A 14849-nucleotide genomic window follows, 5' to 3' on the forward strand; every position below is an offset into this window, starting at 1 on the left:
TAAGTTTGGTATACGTGAATAGAACGCTAAAGTACGTTATCGTACGTCGTATTAAATGGAGTACGTCTTGTAATTTTGAACATGTTGAAAATTTTACGACGTACTTGCCGTATGACACACGCTCCATACGCGATGGGAATAAGTTGTACGCACGATATGCGATCGTTGACACACATCGACACACGTTACTTGTAAGGTGCTCATAAGTCGAAACACGTCAAGGTAATGGTTAGTGTCAGTGTTCCAGACTCCCTGTTTTTTTTTCTTCAGTATGACGGTGTTCAATGTACTGTGCGGTTATGATTTAAATCGTTGAGCGGCAGCCTATTAATTATATTATATTATAACCGCACTAGAAATCGAAGTGTCAAAATCACCATCATATCGAAGGAAGGAAGAAAAAAACAAAAAAAAAAAAAAAAACAGGGAGTCTGGAACACTGACGCTAACCATTACGTTGATGTGTTTCGACTTATGAGCACCTTTCAAGTAACGTGTGTCGATGTGTGTCACTGATCGCGTAACGTGAGTACAACACGTAACTCATGGGTTAGAAATAAGTTTCGGGTACGCTAATCATTACCTCGACGTGTTTCGACTTATGAGTAACTTACAAGTAACACGTGTCGACGTGTGTCAACGATCACGTGACGTGCCTACAACTTATGGCCAGCGTTATGCGTAACGTGTGAGTCATACGCTGGCATAAGTCTTAAAATTTCAAGCATGGAAAATTTGAGGACAACCAAAAAGTGCAACGTTTAAAGCCAGCCTATAACGACGTATGGCAGTGTTTTTCAGCGTGCTCTCAATGTTATCAAAACTTACCCATAACATATTCGACGTGTACCAGCGTTTTAGACAAATTTTCCAAAAATCGGAATAAGCTGGCTAAAACGTCAAGGTGTGACTGGGCCTTTAGTCAACGAAGGGTGGGGAAGCTATTAAGGAAGGAACGGATGACGTAATTATGATGTGTAAGGCCAGGCAAGAAAAATAGAATTTCAGGAAGGGAAAAGTTAAATATATTCTATACCAATGCCTGGAGTTTAAATAATAATATGGAAGAGCTTGAAGCCAAAGTGGATAGTGAGAAGTACGATATAGTTGCAGTGAGTGAGACATGGTTTAAGGAGGAGAGTAACTGGAGGACAGGATTAGAAGGCTACAAGGTGTATCGGTGTGATAGGAAGGAGAGAATAGGAGGAGGAGGAGTAGTAATCTGGGTAAAGGACAGCATTACATCAAGAGAAAGAGGTGACATTAAGGAGGGAATCAATGTTGAGGATTCTGTATGGGTCGAGGTTAGAGATTGTAAAAACAGTAAGATACTGGTGGGATGTCTTTATAAGGCTCTGGGTGTGAAGGAAGTGGAGGAAGGAGGAGTACATGAAGAATCCAAAAGGACATGTGGTAAGGGAAGAGTATTGATTATGGGGGATTTTAACTTACCAGGGATAGATTGGGTCCAGGAACAGGGAAAGGGCAGAGTGGATGAGGATTTCTGAGTTTTAGTCCAGGATTGCTTTTCAACCCAGTTTGAAGATAAGCCCATGAGGGGGAGTGCAGTGTTGAACCTCCTTTTAAGTAACGATCCTAATATGGTGGAGGTTGGGGAGCATTTAGGAGCAGGTGACCATAACATTGTGTGTGCAAATATTCTGTTAAGGGTTAGAGTTCAGGATAGTAGGGTAAGGCGATTAGATTTCAGGAAGGCAAACCTTGAGGGTATGAGGAGAGAATTGGGTGGTGTCGATTGGGAGACCCTAACAACAGGACAATCAGCATCAGAGAAATGGGAAACCTTCAAGGAGCAAATGTGTAGAGTGTGGTGCAAGTACATTCCAATGACGTGTAAAAGTAGAAACAGGAAGAGACCAGGGTGGCTGAACAGTGAGATAAGGAATGTTATTAAGGAGAAGCAGAAGACATTTATTTGGTTTAAAATAACAGGACTGGAGTTAGATTTATATCACTATTGGAGTAAACAGTGGCAACTTAAGAAAATAACTCGCAAGCCAAAACAGAATATTAGAAGGACAGCTAACAGCTCAGAAGATTAAGCATAATAGCAAGTAAAGGCTTTCTTTAAGTATATCAGGGGAAAAGAACATGTTAGGACCAGTGTGGGCCCATTGAGGAATAGCACCGGGAGAGTGGCTAGTGATGAAAGTGAGATGGCAGGCTTATTAAACAGGTATTTTGCTTCAACTTTTGCGCAAGAACATTCAGGAGAATTGCCAATAGCTGAGAGTATTTACCAAGGAGGTGAGGAAGGGCTTTTACAGAAGATCCAGGTTGGAGTGGAGGAAGTAAAGGAACAGCTCGGTAATCTAAGAGCCAGGCCAGCTCAAGATAATATGCACCCGAGAGTGTTGATGGAGGTGGCTGAGCAGGTGAGCGAGATGTTAACGGATATTTTCAACAGCTCACTGGAGTCAGAACAGGTACCGGAGGATTGGAGAGTTACAAATGTAGCACCATTATTGAAGAAAGGATCCAGAGAACAATTGGGAAACTCTAGACCTGTTGGTTTGACTTCAGTCATGGGGAAGGTGTTGGAGGCATTAATAAGGGACCGGATGATGAACCATTTAAACAAATACAAACTAACTAAAGGTAGTCAGCATGGGTTTACCAAAGGTAGTTCCTGTTTAACAAATCTTTTAGAGTTCTTTGAAGCAATGTCTGATTGGGTGGACGAGGGAAAGGCAGTGGACATAATATTGTTGCGGGGCCGGGCGTCAGCCGCGAGCACGACCGCAAGATGGAGCAGTGGAGTTGGCTCGACCGATCGCCCGGAATTTAGATCGTACCTTTTTGGAAAACTCCGGAAAAGTACGGGTCCCTTATTGGACCGAAGTTCGCCAATAGACAGACCTTGTGGGGTAGGGTCGATTGCCAATTTCAATTTACCTAAATACCCACGTGGTCCAACCTCCCGGGGAAATCCACTCTCGACGGCACCCGTACGGAACGAGCCGCTTCGCGTACTCGAACCGTGTGCGATCCGAGCGGTTTGATCGCCAAGATCTGTCGGTCTCAAATATCCCGTTACAACGGCAACGGCCTGGCTAATTTCCCAACACGCAGCACGCTAAGTCAATGAAGGAATAGACACGAACGAGCTGAAACATTTAACAATCGGGGTATTTATTCACAATAATGGTTGGGGAACGAGGGAAGCACGCAAGAGCAGAGTTAAACCGAATATTAATAAATGCACGTATATATAAGCAAAAAAACCACTTATACAATTTACTACTTATCAGACTGGCACCACAAACACACACACGCATACACCCAAAATGATTGGACCAAATGGTCTTTATTGAGGCCTATCTCGGACCTGTCCGCCTCGTGCGGTCTTCAAGAACCAGGTCCTCGGGGCAGGACTGGACCCCCAGCACGATCCAGACGCCCTCACGACCAGGCTCTTGGCGAACGAAGTCGGCAGGGCGAAAGCTGCCAGGAGACGACCCTCCATGGCACCGACCACTCCATGTGCGGATGCTTGCAGAACTCAATCGCTCTGCGCGCAGATGTTCACTTCTTGCCAGAACCAGAACCACGATGAACGCGCACACCGCGCCAGACCCAGAACAATGTGTGCGCCCTTCTTGCCAGAACCAGAACAACAACGAACGTGCAGACCATGCCTGTAATGATACCCCCCTCTTCAGTGGGGGGGGGGGCGCCTCCTCGCGACCCTCCCTCTCTCACTGGCTGGTTTTGGCGCGCAAAATCGCTCTTCGTCTCTCTCACTGGCCAAAACGGGCGGCAAGCTCCTTGATTGGCCCGGGGGCGTGGTGATGTCACGCAGAGCCCTTTCCTCCTGTCACGGGATCTGATTGGCTGGGCGACGGTCAACCCACTCGTTGCACGCTGATTGGTTGAGGGCCGCCACGCGATGCCTCCTTGAACTCTGCCCACCATGACGTCGGCCAGAGCGAGGTGAAGGAAGCGAAGTGAAGGTGAGGGTGATGCGGTGTCGTCGGCGTTGTTGGTGAAAAAATAAACGAAAAGAAAACCTGACTATTAAAATAACTCCACAGTGCAGGAACATTTTAATTACCCATTATATTAGGGTCGGGACCCTAACTGGCAACATGTACTTGTGTACTTACCAATATAACTGATCTATAGGACCTGTATGTTGTGTGCTCCTGGCTTCCAGATTCGCAACAATATATGTAGACTTTAAGAAGGTATTTGATAAGTTACCACATCGGAGGTTGTTCGCCAAAGTGAGGGCTTGTGGAATGGCTGGTTCGGTAGCTAATTGGATTGCAAACTGGTTTTGTTATGGGAAGAAAAGTGTGGCTGTGAGTGGGCGGATGTCATGCTGGGAGCATGTAAGTTGTGGGGTACCTCAGGGATCAGTACTCGGACCATGATTATTCATGATTTACATCAATGATTTGGAGAGTGGGGTGAACGGTAGGCTTTCTGGATTTGGAGATGACACAAAGCTTGGAGGAAAGGTGGATAGCAGAGGGGGTGGTAATCAGATTCAGGAACGTATTGATACTTGCATAGATTGGGTAAAAGATTGGCAGATGGAATTTAACCTGAGCAAGTGTAAGGTGTTGGGGATGGGAAAGAATAATGAAAATAGAGATTACATGATGCAAGGGGTAATTTTGGAGTGTGTCACATGGGAGAAGGATCTGGGAGTGGTTATAGATATGGGAGTAAGCAGGCACACAGTGCCAGGCAGCTATAGGTGAAGTAAATCGGGTTTTAGGTTGTATTCGGAGGGGGATCAATTATAAATCAAATGAGGGGGTGTTAACATTGTGCAGGAGTTTAGTGAGGGCCATATCGAGAATATTGTGCAGTTTTGGTCACCACAACTGAGGAAGGACATAGATGCCATGGAGAGGGTTCAGCACAGGGCGACGAGATTGATTTCGGGCTGAGCAAGACTCAGCTATGAAGAGTGGCTGAAGGAGACGGGGCTTGCACATCAGAAAGGAGGCGGTTACGAGGAGATATGATGGAGATGTTTAAGATAATGTAAGGTATTGATAAAATAAGTGAAGACGAATTATTCAGCAGAGTAGACAGTGATAGGACCAGGGGCCATAGTCTGAGAGTAAAGAAGAGGAGATGTAAGAGAGTAGCAAGGCAGGGGTCTATCACTCAGAGAGTAGTTAATGCATGGAATGGTCTCTCTGGAAAAGTAGTGGCAGTAGAAACAGTAGATAAGTTTAAATTGGATATGCATATGTATATATTATATTTGTATATATTATATATATATATATATATATATATATATATATATATACATATAATTATATATGTATATGTATATATATGTATGTATGTATGTATGTATATATATATATATATATATATATATATATATATATATATATATATATATATATCTATATATGTATGTGTATATGTATGTATGTCTGTATACATATATATATATATATATATATATATATATATATATATATATATATATATATATATATATATATATATATATATATATATATATCGGGGCGTATTATGTGATACCGGTCGTCTGTCCGTCCGTCCGTCCGTTCCTGTCCGCACTCCAACTCCCAAAATTTTCAAATTTCATATTTGGTACATAGGTACAGACTGTGGAGACGGTGTGTTGCGACATACGTTCGTCATCCAAAGTGGTTGCCATGGCAACCAGGATGCTGTTTTCCATGTAGTAGCACAATTCTGTATATACCTTCTTGTTCGGGCGTATATTGTGCTCACTTGCACTCTTGTTTTTTTTCTTTTGCTCATGATCTTTCCACGTTTGAGGACACTATCTTTGTGCAAGTCATCAGAAGAGCCGAGTTGTTAAATTGTTGCAGAGTAGTTGGTATAATTACCCTTGCCAGAGGATAGGGTATTGCATTTGGGTCACGTATGTCCTGTTTGTCTGTCTGTCTGTCTGCCTCTGTCTTGGTCCGTACTACAATTTTTACACGTTATCTGTTTGCTTTTTTTTTCAACAGAGTACCTCTCTAAAATATTACTATTAGAATTTTTTTTTTTTTTTTTTTTTTTTTTTTTTTGTATACCTTGGTCGAGGCTCGTATGAGAGCTAACACACAACTCACAGCAAGGAGGCATGAGACAAGAGGGGCGGGAGTGGAAGGGACAAAACATTGGGGAACAGACACAGGTGAACTGTGGAAGGGAGAGGGATGGGGATGGGACGGGGAACATGGCGAGGGGAAGATGGACATTAAAGGGACTTTCAGGAAGGAAAGCAGGAGAATTGAAGGAAGTGGGCTTGGGTGGATTATCGGGGGTAGAAAAGTTCGAGGATTTGGATGGGGGAAGATAAGAGGTGGTGGTGAACAGCTGTTTTGAAAGCCTGGAGGGAAGAATGGGAAAGAATAGAGTGAGGAAGTTTATTCCAAAGGCGGGAAAAAAGAGGAATGAAAGAGTGAAGATGAGCAGTGATTCGTGATTTTGGTAGTTTTACCAGAAGGGGGTTGTTGGCGGACCTTGAGCGCCCTGTGGAAATGTGGTTGGGACAAATCACAGAGAGAGCAGGGGGGCAAGGCTGGAGAGGAGTCGGTAGAAGACAGAAAGACCACCGACCAACCTGCGGTGATTGAGTGAGAGGCCCAAAGACTCAGCTTCATTGCGGGAGATGCCAATGATCTTAAAAGCCCTGGTTTCGACAGCGTGAAGTCGAGAAAGGTGGGAGGCAGGAGCACCAGCCCAGAGGGGAGAGCAGTACTCCATCAGGCTACGGACAAAAGCTTTGTAAGTGGTCAGGAGCTCAAGAGGGCCGAGGAAGGACTTTGCACGACGGAGGATTCCCAGTCGGCGACTGGCTTTTGAGGCAAGGTTGGAAATGTGACTTTCCCAGGAAAGGTCATGGCAGATAGTGAGACCCAGAAGCTTGAAAGAAAAGACTTCTTCCAGAGGATTGTTGAGAAAGTGGATGGGGGGTTTTGTAAACGGTCCTTTCGAAGAGACATAGTGAGAGTGTGAGATTTGTCTGGATTGAAAGACATGTTCCACGTGTTGGACCAGTTTGTGATTTTATCCAGATCTGCAGTGAGCGAAGAAGCTGCTGCTTGCCGGTCTGAGGGATGACAGATGGTACGGCAGAGGGTTGAGTCATCGGCAAAGAGAAATAGAGGATTTTCCAGAGAGTCCGAGAGATCATTGATGAAAACCAGAAAAAGAACAGGGCCCAGAACGCTACCTTGAGGAACTCCAGCCTGCACAGGAAGAGGGGATGAAAGAACTCCATTTAGGGCCACACGTTGACTGCGACAGGAGAGGAAGTCTGCGAGCCATGAGTGGAGATGGCCTTGAATACCATGGGAAGAGAGTTTGGTGAGTAGGGCAGGGTGCCAGACTGTGTCAAAAGCACGTGATATGTCCAGGGATACGGCTCGGATTTCCTGTCTGGCATTGAGGACCTCCATCCATTGATGGGAGAGCAGTAGCAGCATATCTAGGGTAGAGTGACCTGGTCTGAAACCAAATTGATGATTGGAAATCAAGCCATTGGAGAAGAGGAAGGATTTCATGTCTGAAGCGATGATGGATTCCATAACCTTGCTGATGATTGGGAGAAGGCTGATTGGTCTATAGTTACAGGGATCTGTTTTTGCACCTTTTTATGCAGGGCAGTGATGTTAGCAGATTTCCAAGCAGATGGCAGATGACCTTGGGAAAATGAGAGGGTGAATAGAACAGAGAGAGGGTGAGCAAGAGCAGAAGAGCAGGCTTTGAGGACACGTGGGCTGATGCCATCTGGACCGGTTGCAGAATCTGACTCGAGGTTTGAAAGCAAGCTCTCCACCTTGTCAGGAGAAAAGGATACAGAGTCCAGGGACAGTTGGGTGCGACTGGGTAAAGTGGGTAGAGATAGTGATGGGTTTGGGACACAAGATTTAGCTGCAAACACCGAGTTTAGACATTCAGCTTTATCACGTGTGGAATCAGCAGTGCGGCCATTTGAGGTAAGGGAGGGGATGGAGGGGGAACATACACCAGAAACAGATTTGATTAAACGCCACCAGGATTTTGAGGAGGGAGAGAGGTTTGAGAGTTCAGACTTGAGATGAGAAAGATGTTGTTTTCTGGCTCTCCTGAGGGTAGCTACACACTTGTTCCGAGCTTTGTGGAAAGAACTGAGATTGCCCTCAGTTGGGTTTGCTTTCCATGAGGCAAAGGCAAGTTGTTTCAGGACAACTGCCTCGCCACAAGCTTCAGTAAACCAAGGGCGGGAGGAAGGGTAAGACAACTGAACACGAGAGGGGATAAATCTGTGCATGAGGGAGAGCAAGTTTCTTTGAAAGAATTCCCAGGATGAGTTGATGTTTGAGAAAGTAGTGATAGGAGACCAGTCTGTAAGTTTGATGGCTGCTCGGAGACCCTGCCAGTCGGCTTGAGTGAAATGCCAGACTCGACGGCGGTGAGGTGGTTCTCTGATAACAGCCAGAGAGATGTCCACTTTAACAAGGACGTGGTCAGAAGAACCAATTGGAGCGAAGGAAGAGCAGCAGATATTGTCAGGGAAATTTGTCAAAATCAGATCCAGAAGAGATGGAGTACCATTGGTTGAGATCCGGGTCGGGAAGTTGACCGATTGAGTCAGTCCCAATGAGTCACAGAAAGCTTTTGCTGATGTCCCATGGCAGGTGAGAGAGGTACCCACACCTAGCCAACTGGCGTGATGACAATTGAAGTCGCCACATAAGAGGAAGAGAGAGTTTGGATGAGAAGATAGAAGATGGTCCATGTTTTCGGAGAGTGAGGTGTAGATGGAGTCATCACTGTTCGGTGGACGGTACAGTACACATATAAACATGAGGTGGGAGTGGAGGGAAGCCGAAGCCAGAGGTATTCCTGGTGGTGTGGGGAGTGAGAGCAGTGCAGGGAGAGTGAGGAATAGAGTCTTTGATGAAGAGAGCAACACCTCCACCAGGACGAGGCTCAGGTCTGTCATACCGTAAGAGGGAGTAACCAGGGAGAGATACTTGGGAGTCAGACACGTCTTGGGAGAGGAAAGTTTCTGTTAGGCAGATAATGTCTGGTTTGTCAGTGGCAACCTGCATGGAAAGATCTGAAAGGTTTGAGCGAAGGCCCCGGATATTTGAGGTCCACACTTTTAATGAAGAGGTAGGGGAGGAGGCTTTGGGTGCAGGAGGTGGAGGGGCGGGGGAGGGTAGGACGAGGGACGAGGGGGAGGTAAGGAGGGTTGCTGAAGGAGTGTGGGGTATTGCAGAATAGCGAGGGGAGGGGGCCGAATGAGGAGGAGAAAAGGCTCTGTGGTGCTGGGAGAGAGGGGGGACAAGAGACAAGGAAGATGGCAGTTGAGTATTTGAGGAGGTGGAGTGAAGAGATGGAGGTGAGAGGGCAGTGGAGGGAGGCAGGTTGGTGGATGAGAGGGGGGCAACTTAGAGAAGGAAGAGTGAGGGGGATGAAAGGTGGGAGAAAGGTGAGGGGGAATTTTTGAAAGAGGTGAGAGGGAGGCTTGGAGGGAGAAGAGAGGGATGGTTGCTTTGAGAGTGAGAGTGAGGGGTGAGGGGGTGAGTTGGCACTGAAGTTGGAAAAAAGAATGGTTGATGGAAAGCGAGCATCCATGGCAAACTGTGGTTTTTAAAAGTTTTAGGTCAGAGATGCGATTTAACACAATTCTTGATGGATGCAATGAAGGCGAATTCAGAGCATGGAGAGAAGAAGCGCTGTAATAGTTGGATTTTTTAGGCAAGGAATGAAGGAGAGGTCGAAATGAAAGCAGTCTGTTGAAATAGCAGAAGAGTAGTGCATTGTGAAACAGTAAAGAGTACCACATGTGTGAGAGAGGAAGATGAAGCATCATAAGATCGTTTTTGTTGTTAATATTAATGTATGAGAGAGTTCAACAGATTAGGTCATGGAAAATGTAAAAAAAAAAAAAAAGAAATCGAGGAAGACGAGGAGGAAGTTAAGAGGAAGAAGAAGTAGCAGAATCGGGAGAAGGTGAGCGTGTTGTTGTTGTTGTTGGGTATTTTTTTTTTTTTTTTTTTTTTTTTTTTTTTGAGATAAGAAAGAGATTAGTTGGGAGAGTGGGGGATGTTTGGAAAGTGGGGAGGATGAAAATTGAAGGTAATGGGGAGGATAGAAATTGAAGGTAATGGGGAGAAAAAACAAACAAACAAAAAAAAAACGATCGAACACCAAGTGGAACCGGTAGGCCTCAAGCCTAGGACTAGGCCTCAAACACCAGGTAAGAACGTCGACATAAATACTCACAAAATAGCACGATTTTTGAAACAAAACCGAACTAGGAACACACATTAACATGTAGGTGAGAAAATTAAACAGTTAAAACGGGACAAATAACAACCGGAACTTAACTTTGAGAATGTCAGCAGGGAGCCCCGAAGGAGACCTCTTCAAGATGTGAGTACATCTCTAAAATATGTACTCTAAAACCACGCAAGCACCACACAAAACAAGTCATGGTGAGGGTTTGCAATCCTTGATTGGTCTTTCTCGTTGGCAGGTTGAAATTTGGTGTCAACCTTAGAGTGGTTATAACATGAGTGTTTCTATGATAACCCATTGGATTAAACGAACTGTTTAAGATGTTACAGCATTCAAATGAGTATTCTTTCAGATTAATTTCGATCAAATAGCAAGAAAAAAAAATTAACATTTTAAAACCCCATTTTAATTCACAATTATCTTCCCATTATTTGTCTCAAAGACTATAAATGTTAATTAGTCTACAGTAGTCCCCTACCTTGATACAACGATTGTAATGTTTAATGGTTCTTTAATTTGCCATTCATTGCCCCATTTTATTCCCCCTCTGTAGCTATGACAACCACTGTGATACTTCAACAGCAGAAAGCCAATCTCGTTTCAAAGCAACTATTGCCTTTGTTGAGGACTACCTGCGCACTGTGGTGGAGCAACAATGTCCCTTCGCCAACTCAAGCAAAAACAAGCTCACTTATGAGGTATTGGTGAGGCCTGACTGCATACTTAGAGAATATCTCAGAAGTATGGTATATAAAGCGTGAACAACATGAATGAATGAACAGACAAGTATTAACCCTTTGAACCCAAGCAGCCGATTTACTGCCTGCTATTCAAACCTCCAAATAACCGAACTGCTGCTTTACCAGCCACTATTCAAACCTCCATATACCTGAGTGGCCAGATTTTTCTCCAGGCAGACCAGGGTGGGGGGAGTCGAAAGTCCAAGGAGCTCAGGGTTGAAAGGGTTAAAAATGAAAGTAACTTTTTCTTCAAAGAAACATGAAAGGATCTGACAGATTAGTCATCTCGCAGGTTTCGTCACATGCTTCCTTTATTTATGCCATTGCAGATGTGCCCTGTCATTTGTTTGTTTTACGTATGTTTAATTTTCTTCATTTATTCATCCTTTTACATCATCTGTCTTGTTTAAATACGTGATTATGGTTCTCCTCCTTATACAGGTTGTTCACCTGGCGAAGAACCTGATCTATTTTGGGTTCTACACATTCAGTAATCTGCTGTGCCTCACCCGCACTCTGCTCTCCTTCCTCGATTGTGTTCAGGAGTTTGGTTTCAGGCCTGAAAGCCACAACTCGGGTCTATCTGGTAGGTACCTCAAGCACATTCTATTCTTTTCCTGTTTTTTTTTCTTTCTTGATTAACTACTCATCCCCTGGTCATTTTCAAGTGACATCACATGATAACTTGCTTTCCTAATCCTTTTGGTGAATCTTGCTCTCCATCCTCCTCTTATATTTATATATATATATATATATATATATATATATATATATATATATATATATATATATATATATATATATATATATTTTTTTTTTTTTTACTAAATGTCTGTCATAAGACACAAAGATTTTTTTTTTGACCAAACCTTGACCCTCGCTGATTCCCCAACTCCTTTAAGTGGTGTTGTATTCCTTCACATACTGAAGTACATCTGTGGGTTCTTATGTGCCGGTTCACCTTCCATCCCTCTACCAATCTGGTGTTCATGTGCTACTCTGTCGTATCACTCTTTCATGAGTCTAAACTTCTCTACAGAGCGAGGGGTCAACCAACCTTGCTGCCTTTGTGTGTACAACAGTGCGACAAAATAGACAATGGAATGAATGAATAGAAATCCAGATAGAAATACTCAAAAAAAAACAAACAAACAAAAAACACACACACATGCAAACACGAACACGCACACGCACACGCACATGCACACACGATGGAGACGGGGACATATTAACTTGCAAGTAAGAGGTTTAGATTAGGCAGGGTTAATGGGGAAAGAAAAAGTATCATCGGTAGGGAAAGGGGATGACATGAGATGGTGGTGCACCACTTGTTTTTATAACCCCTGGTGGGTTGCTCTCCTGCAAGGTTCACTTTGGGACTCACTATGTTGAATAAGGCACTTCCTTTACTGTGTCTTATTGTGACATTTTGGACTTTGCCGGCATGTGATGTGACTTTGCCGGTGCGAGGGCCCGCCTCGCTATTCTCAGTGCTGAGCGTTTTCTGATACCATATTGGAATTGAAGATGTCTATTGGCTCAAACCTTTTGAAAAGACAGAGTTTTTAACTTTCCTTGTATTGTACTCTGAAAAAAATTACTCGACACAGCATACATTTTCACAAGTCTCCACTCACACCTATAAATGAAGAGTATGCTTAACCGCAACAAAGTGTTTATAGGCGAAAATTTGTGAGGATAAGAAAATGTGGTATCGGTATTCAACAAAGAGCAGCTTTGAAAATGCCCCTAAAGTCCCAGGTTCTAATGTAGCATTGTTCATCAAGTTTGCCTCTACAATTGTGATCTCCCAGTCTCATAACAGTTTGATATTCTGACTCAGTTGATCTCTAATATTTTCTCCTCCAAGTGAGCAGAGTTGTGAACTCGATTCATGACGTTGGTGAGCTCATGACTCAGATGGTGCTGTGTGGAGGGTTACCCACTCCGACAGAAGCCAGTGCCATGGGTGTCCAGGAGGATGTTAAAAACCAGGCCGAGGATATTGCTGTAATGGACACAAAACTGAAGATTATCGAGATACTTGAGGTATGTGTATACCTTTTGGGTTGGCCCCATTAAGCATTCTCATTTGAGTACTTAGCTCATGGTATGGGGATTCCAGGTTCAATTCTCAGACAAAAATAGGATAAGATACGGATACGGATATATAACTAACTAAAAATCACACTGTGGTATCGGTATTCCTGACTGTTATGGTCAGCATCGCCGTCGATTTTGTCTCACATGGTAAAACCGCATTATCCACACAGAACAACCATCCGTCTGCCAGCCAGATAATTGTTCCTGCTAATACAAACCATTCGACCAGAAGGCACGTGATGTGACCAGCGGGAAAATCGAAACATGAGGAGTATGACGAGCACTCCGCTGACCCCCATTGGACAAAATCCACACAAAAGTGTCATCTCCAACACAGATGCTTCGGCCTGGTGACTGTCAAAGAGACAAAGATTATATGGTCATACAACAACAAGCATTTTAAGGCCATTTTCCCTGCTAAAAGCAGTGGTTAGCCTTATATGGTCATCATCAGTTAAACATCAAACGGAACCACCGATCCGGATTTTGGGCTTATTTGCCCTCATCAGATGGTATACCGATAAATAGCGAACCGATGATGACTACATTCGTCATTTACACATCAGACGCACCTCCTGACTGGGTATTCCGACGATTGTAGTCATCATTGGTTAGCTATTTATCGGTATACCATCCTGATGAGGGCAAATAAGCCCAAAATATGGATCGGTGGTTCCGTTTGATGTTTAACTGATGATGACCATATAATCTTTGTCTCTTTGACAATCACCAGGCCGAAGCATCTGTGTTGGAGGCGACACTTTGGTGTGCACTGTATCCAATGAGAATCAGCGGAGTGCTCATCACACTCCTCATGTTTATATATATATATATATATATATATATATATATATATATATATATATATATATATATATATATATATATATATATATATATGTATGTATGTATGTATGTATGTATGTATGTATATATATATATATATATATATATATATATATATATATATATATATATATATATATATATATATATATATATATATATATATATATATATATATATATATCCTACTTTTGTCTATTTTCCCTTCATGTATTTGTTGTACTTGTAATATATTGATTGATGACATGGATGGAGTAAGTCAGAAAGCCAGTGAGGAAGGTGGCCTTGTTTGGCAAGTAGGGCACAATGCCAGACTGTTATTGCCCAATATATGTCCAGGAAGATCCTCCTGACCTCTGTTCAGATTTAAGGACTCCAACTTGAGAGAAGCGGCATGTAGATTTACTTAACTCCAGTGTGGTCAACCTTCTTTTTACCTGCAACAACGTGTGGCAGGGCAACAAGAGCTCCGTGTGGTTGTTTTTGCTGCTGTTGTTGTGGTTCTTGTTGGGTGGTGTTTTTTGAAATGTGCACCCATTGGTCTGACATCTGCCGGATCCCACCAATATTTTTCGCTCGACTCCACCTACCATGGCACCCACATGCAATATGGCCGCCATCTTGGTTTTATGGTGGTCCTAAGACATCAGGCCTGTAGGTGTCTGCTGATTATACACTGTCTGTGTTTGTTGAGTCAGATTTCCATTCGCCTTATTTGGGTCGGAGGGTGTGAGGGGAGGTGGTGGGGGTGTATATACAAACGTTACGAAGCATTACAGGGTGGTTTTGGGTTGGGGGGGGGGTAAGTATTTCCTGTGGCATTACGGAACACTATTTACCAATGACTATTTTGCTTACCTCTATAATAGTCACAGTTTTTGCATTCATATC

General features: G+C 43.5%; 1 protein-coding gene across 10 annotated transcripts in view; it reads left to right on the forward strand.

Annotated features, from left to right (window-relative positions):
* LOC147014744 (inositol 1,4,5-trisphosphate-gated calcium channel ITPR1-like) overlaps positions 1-14849 on the forward strand; it is a 213003-nt gene that overhangs the window by 121064 nt on the left and 77090 nt on the right. For all 10 annotated transcript variants that reach the window (XM_085852937.1, XM_085852943.1, XM_085852938.1 and 7 more), the window contains 3 exons: positions 10823-10967; positions 11451-11595; positions 12880-13058. In XM_085852937.1, the coding sequence (XP_085709063.1) occupies positions 10823-10967; positions 11451-11595; positions 12880-13058 (469 nt within the window). The remainder of the gene's footprint in view (positions 1-10822; positions 10968-11450; positions 11596-12879; positions 13059-14849) is intronic.

Source organism: Eptatretus burgeri, chromosome 13 (genome assembly GCF_056783735.1).
Source record: "Eptatretus burgeri isolate ZD-2024b chromosome 13, Ebu_testis_v1, whole genome shotgun sequence".
Classification (NCBI taxonomy): Eukaryota; Metazoa; Chordata; class Myxini; order Myxiniformes; family Myxinidae; genus Eptatretus; species Eptatretus burgeri.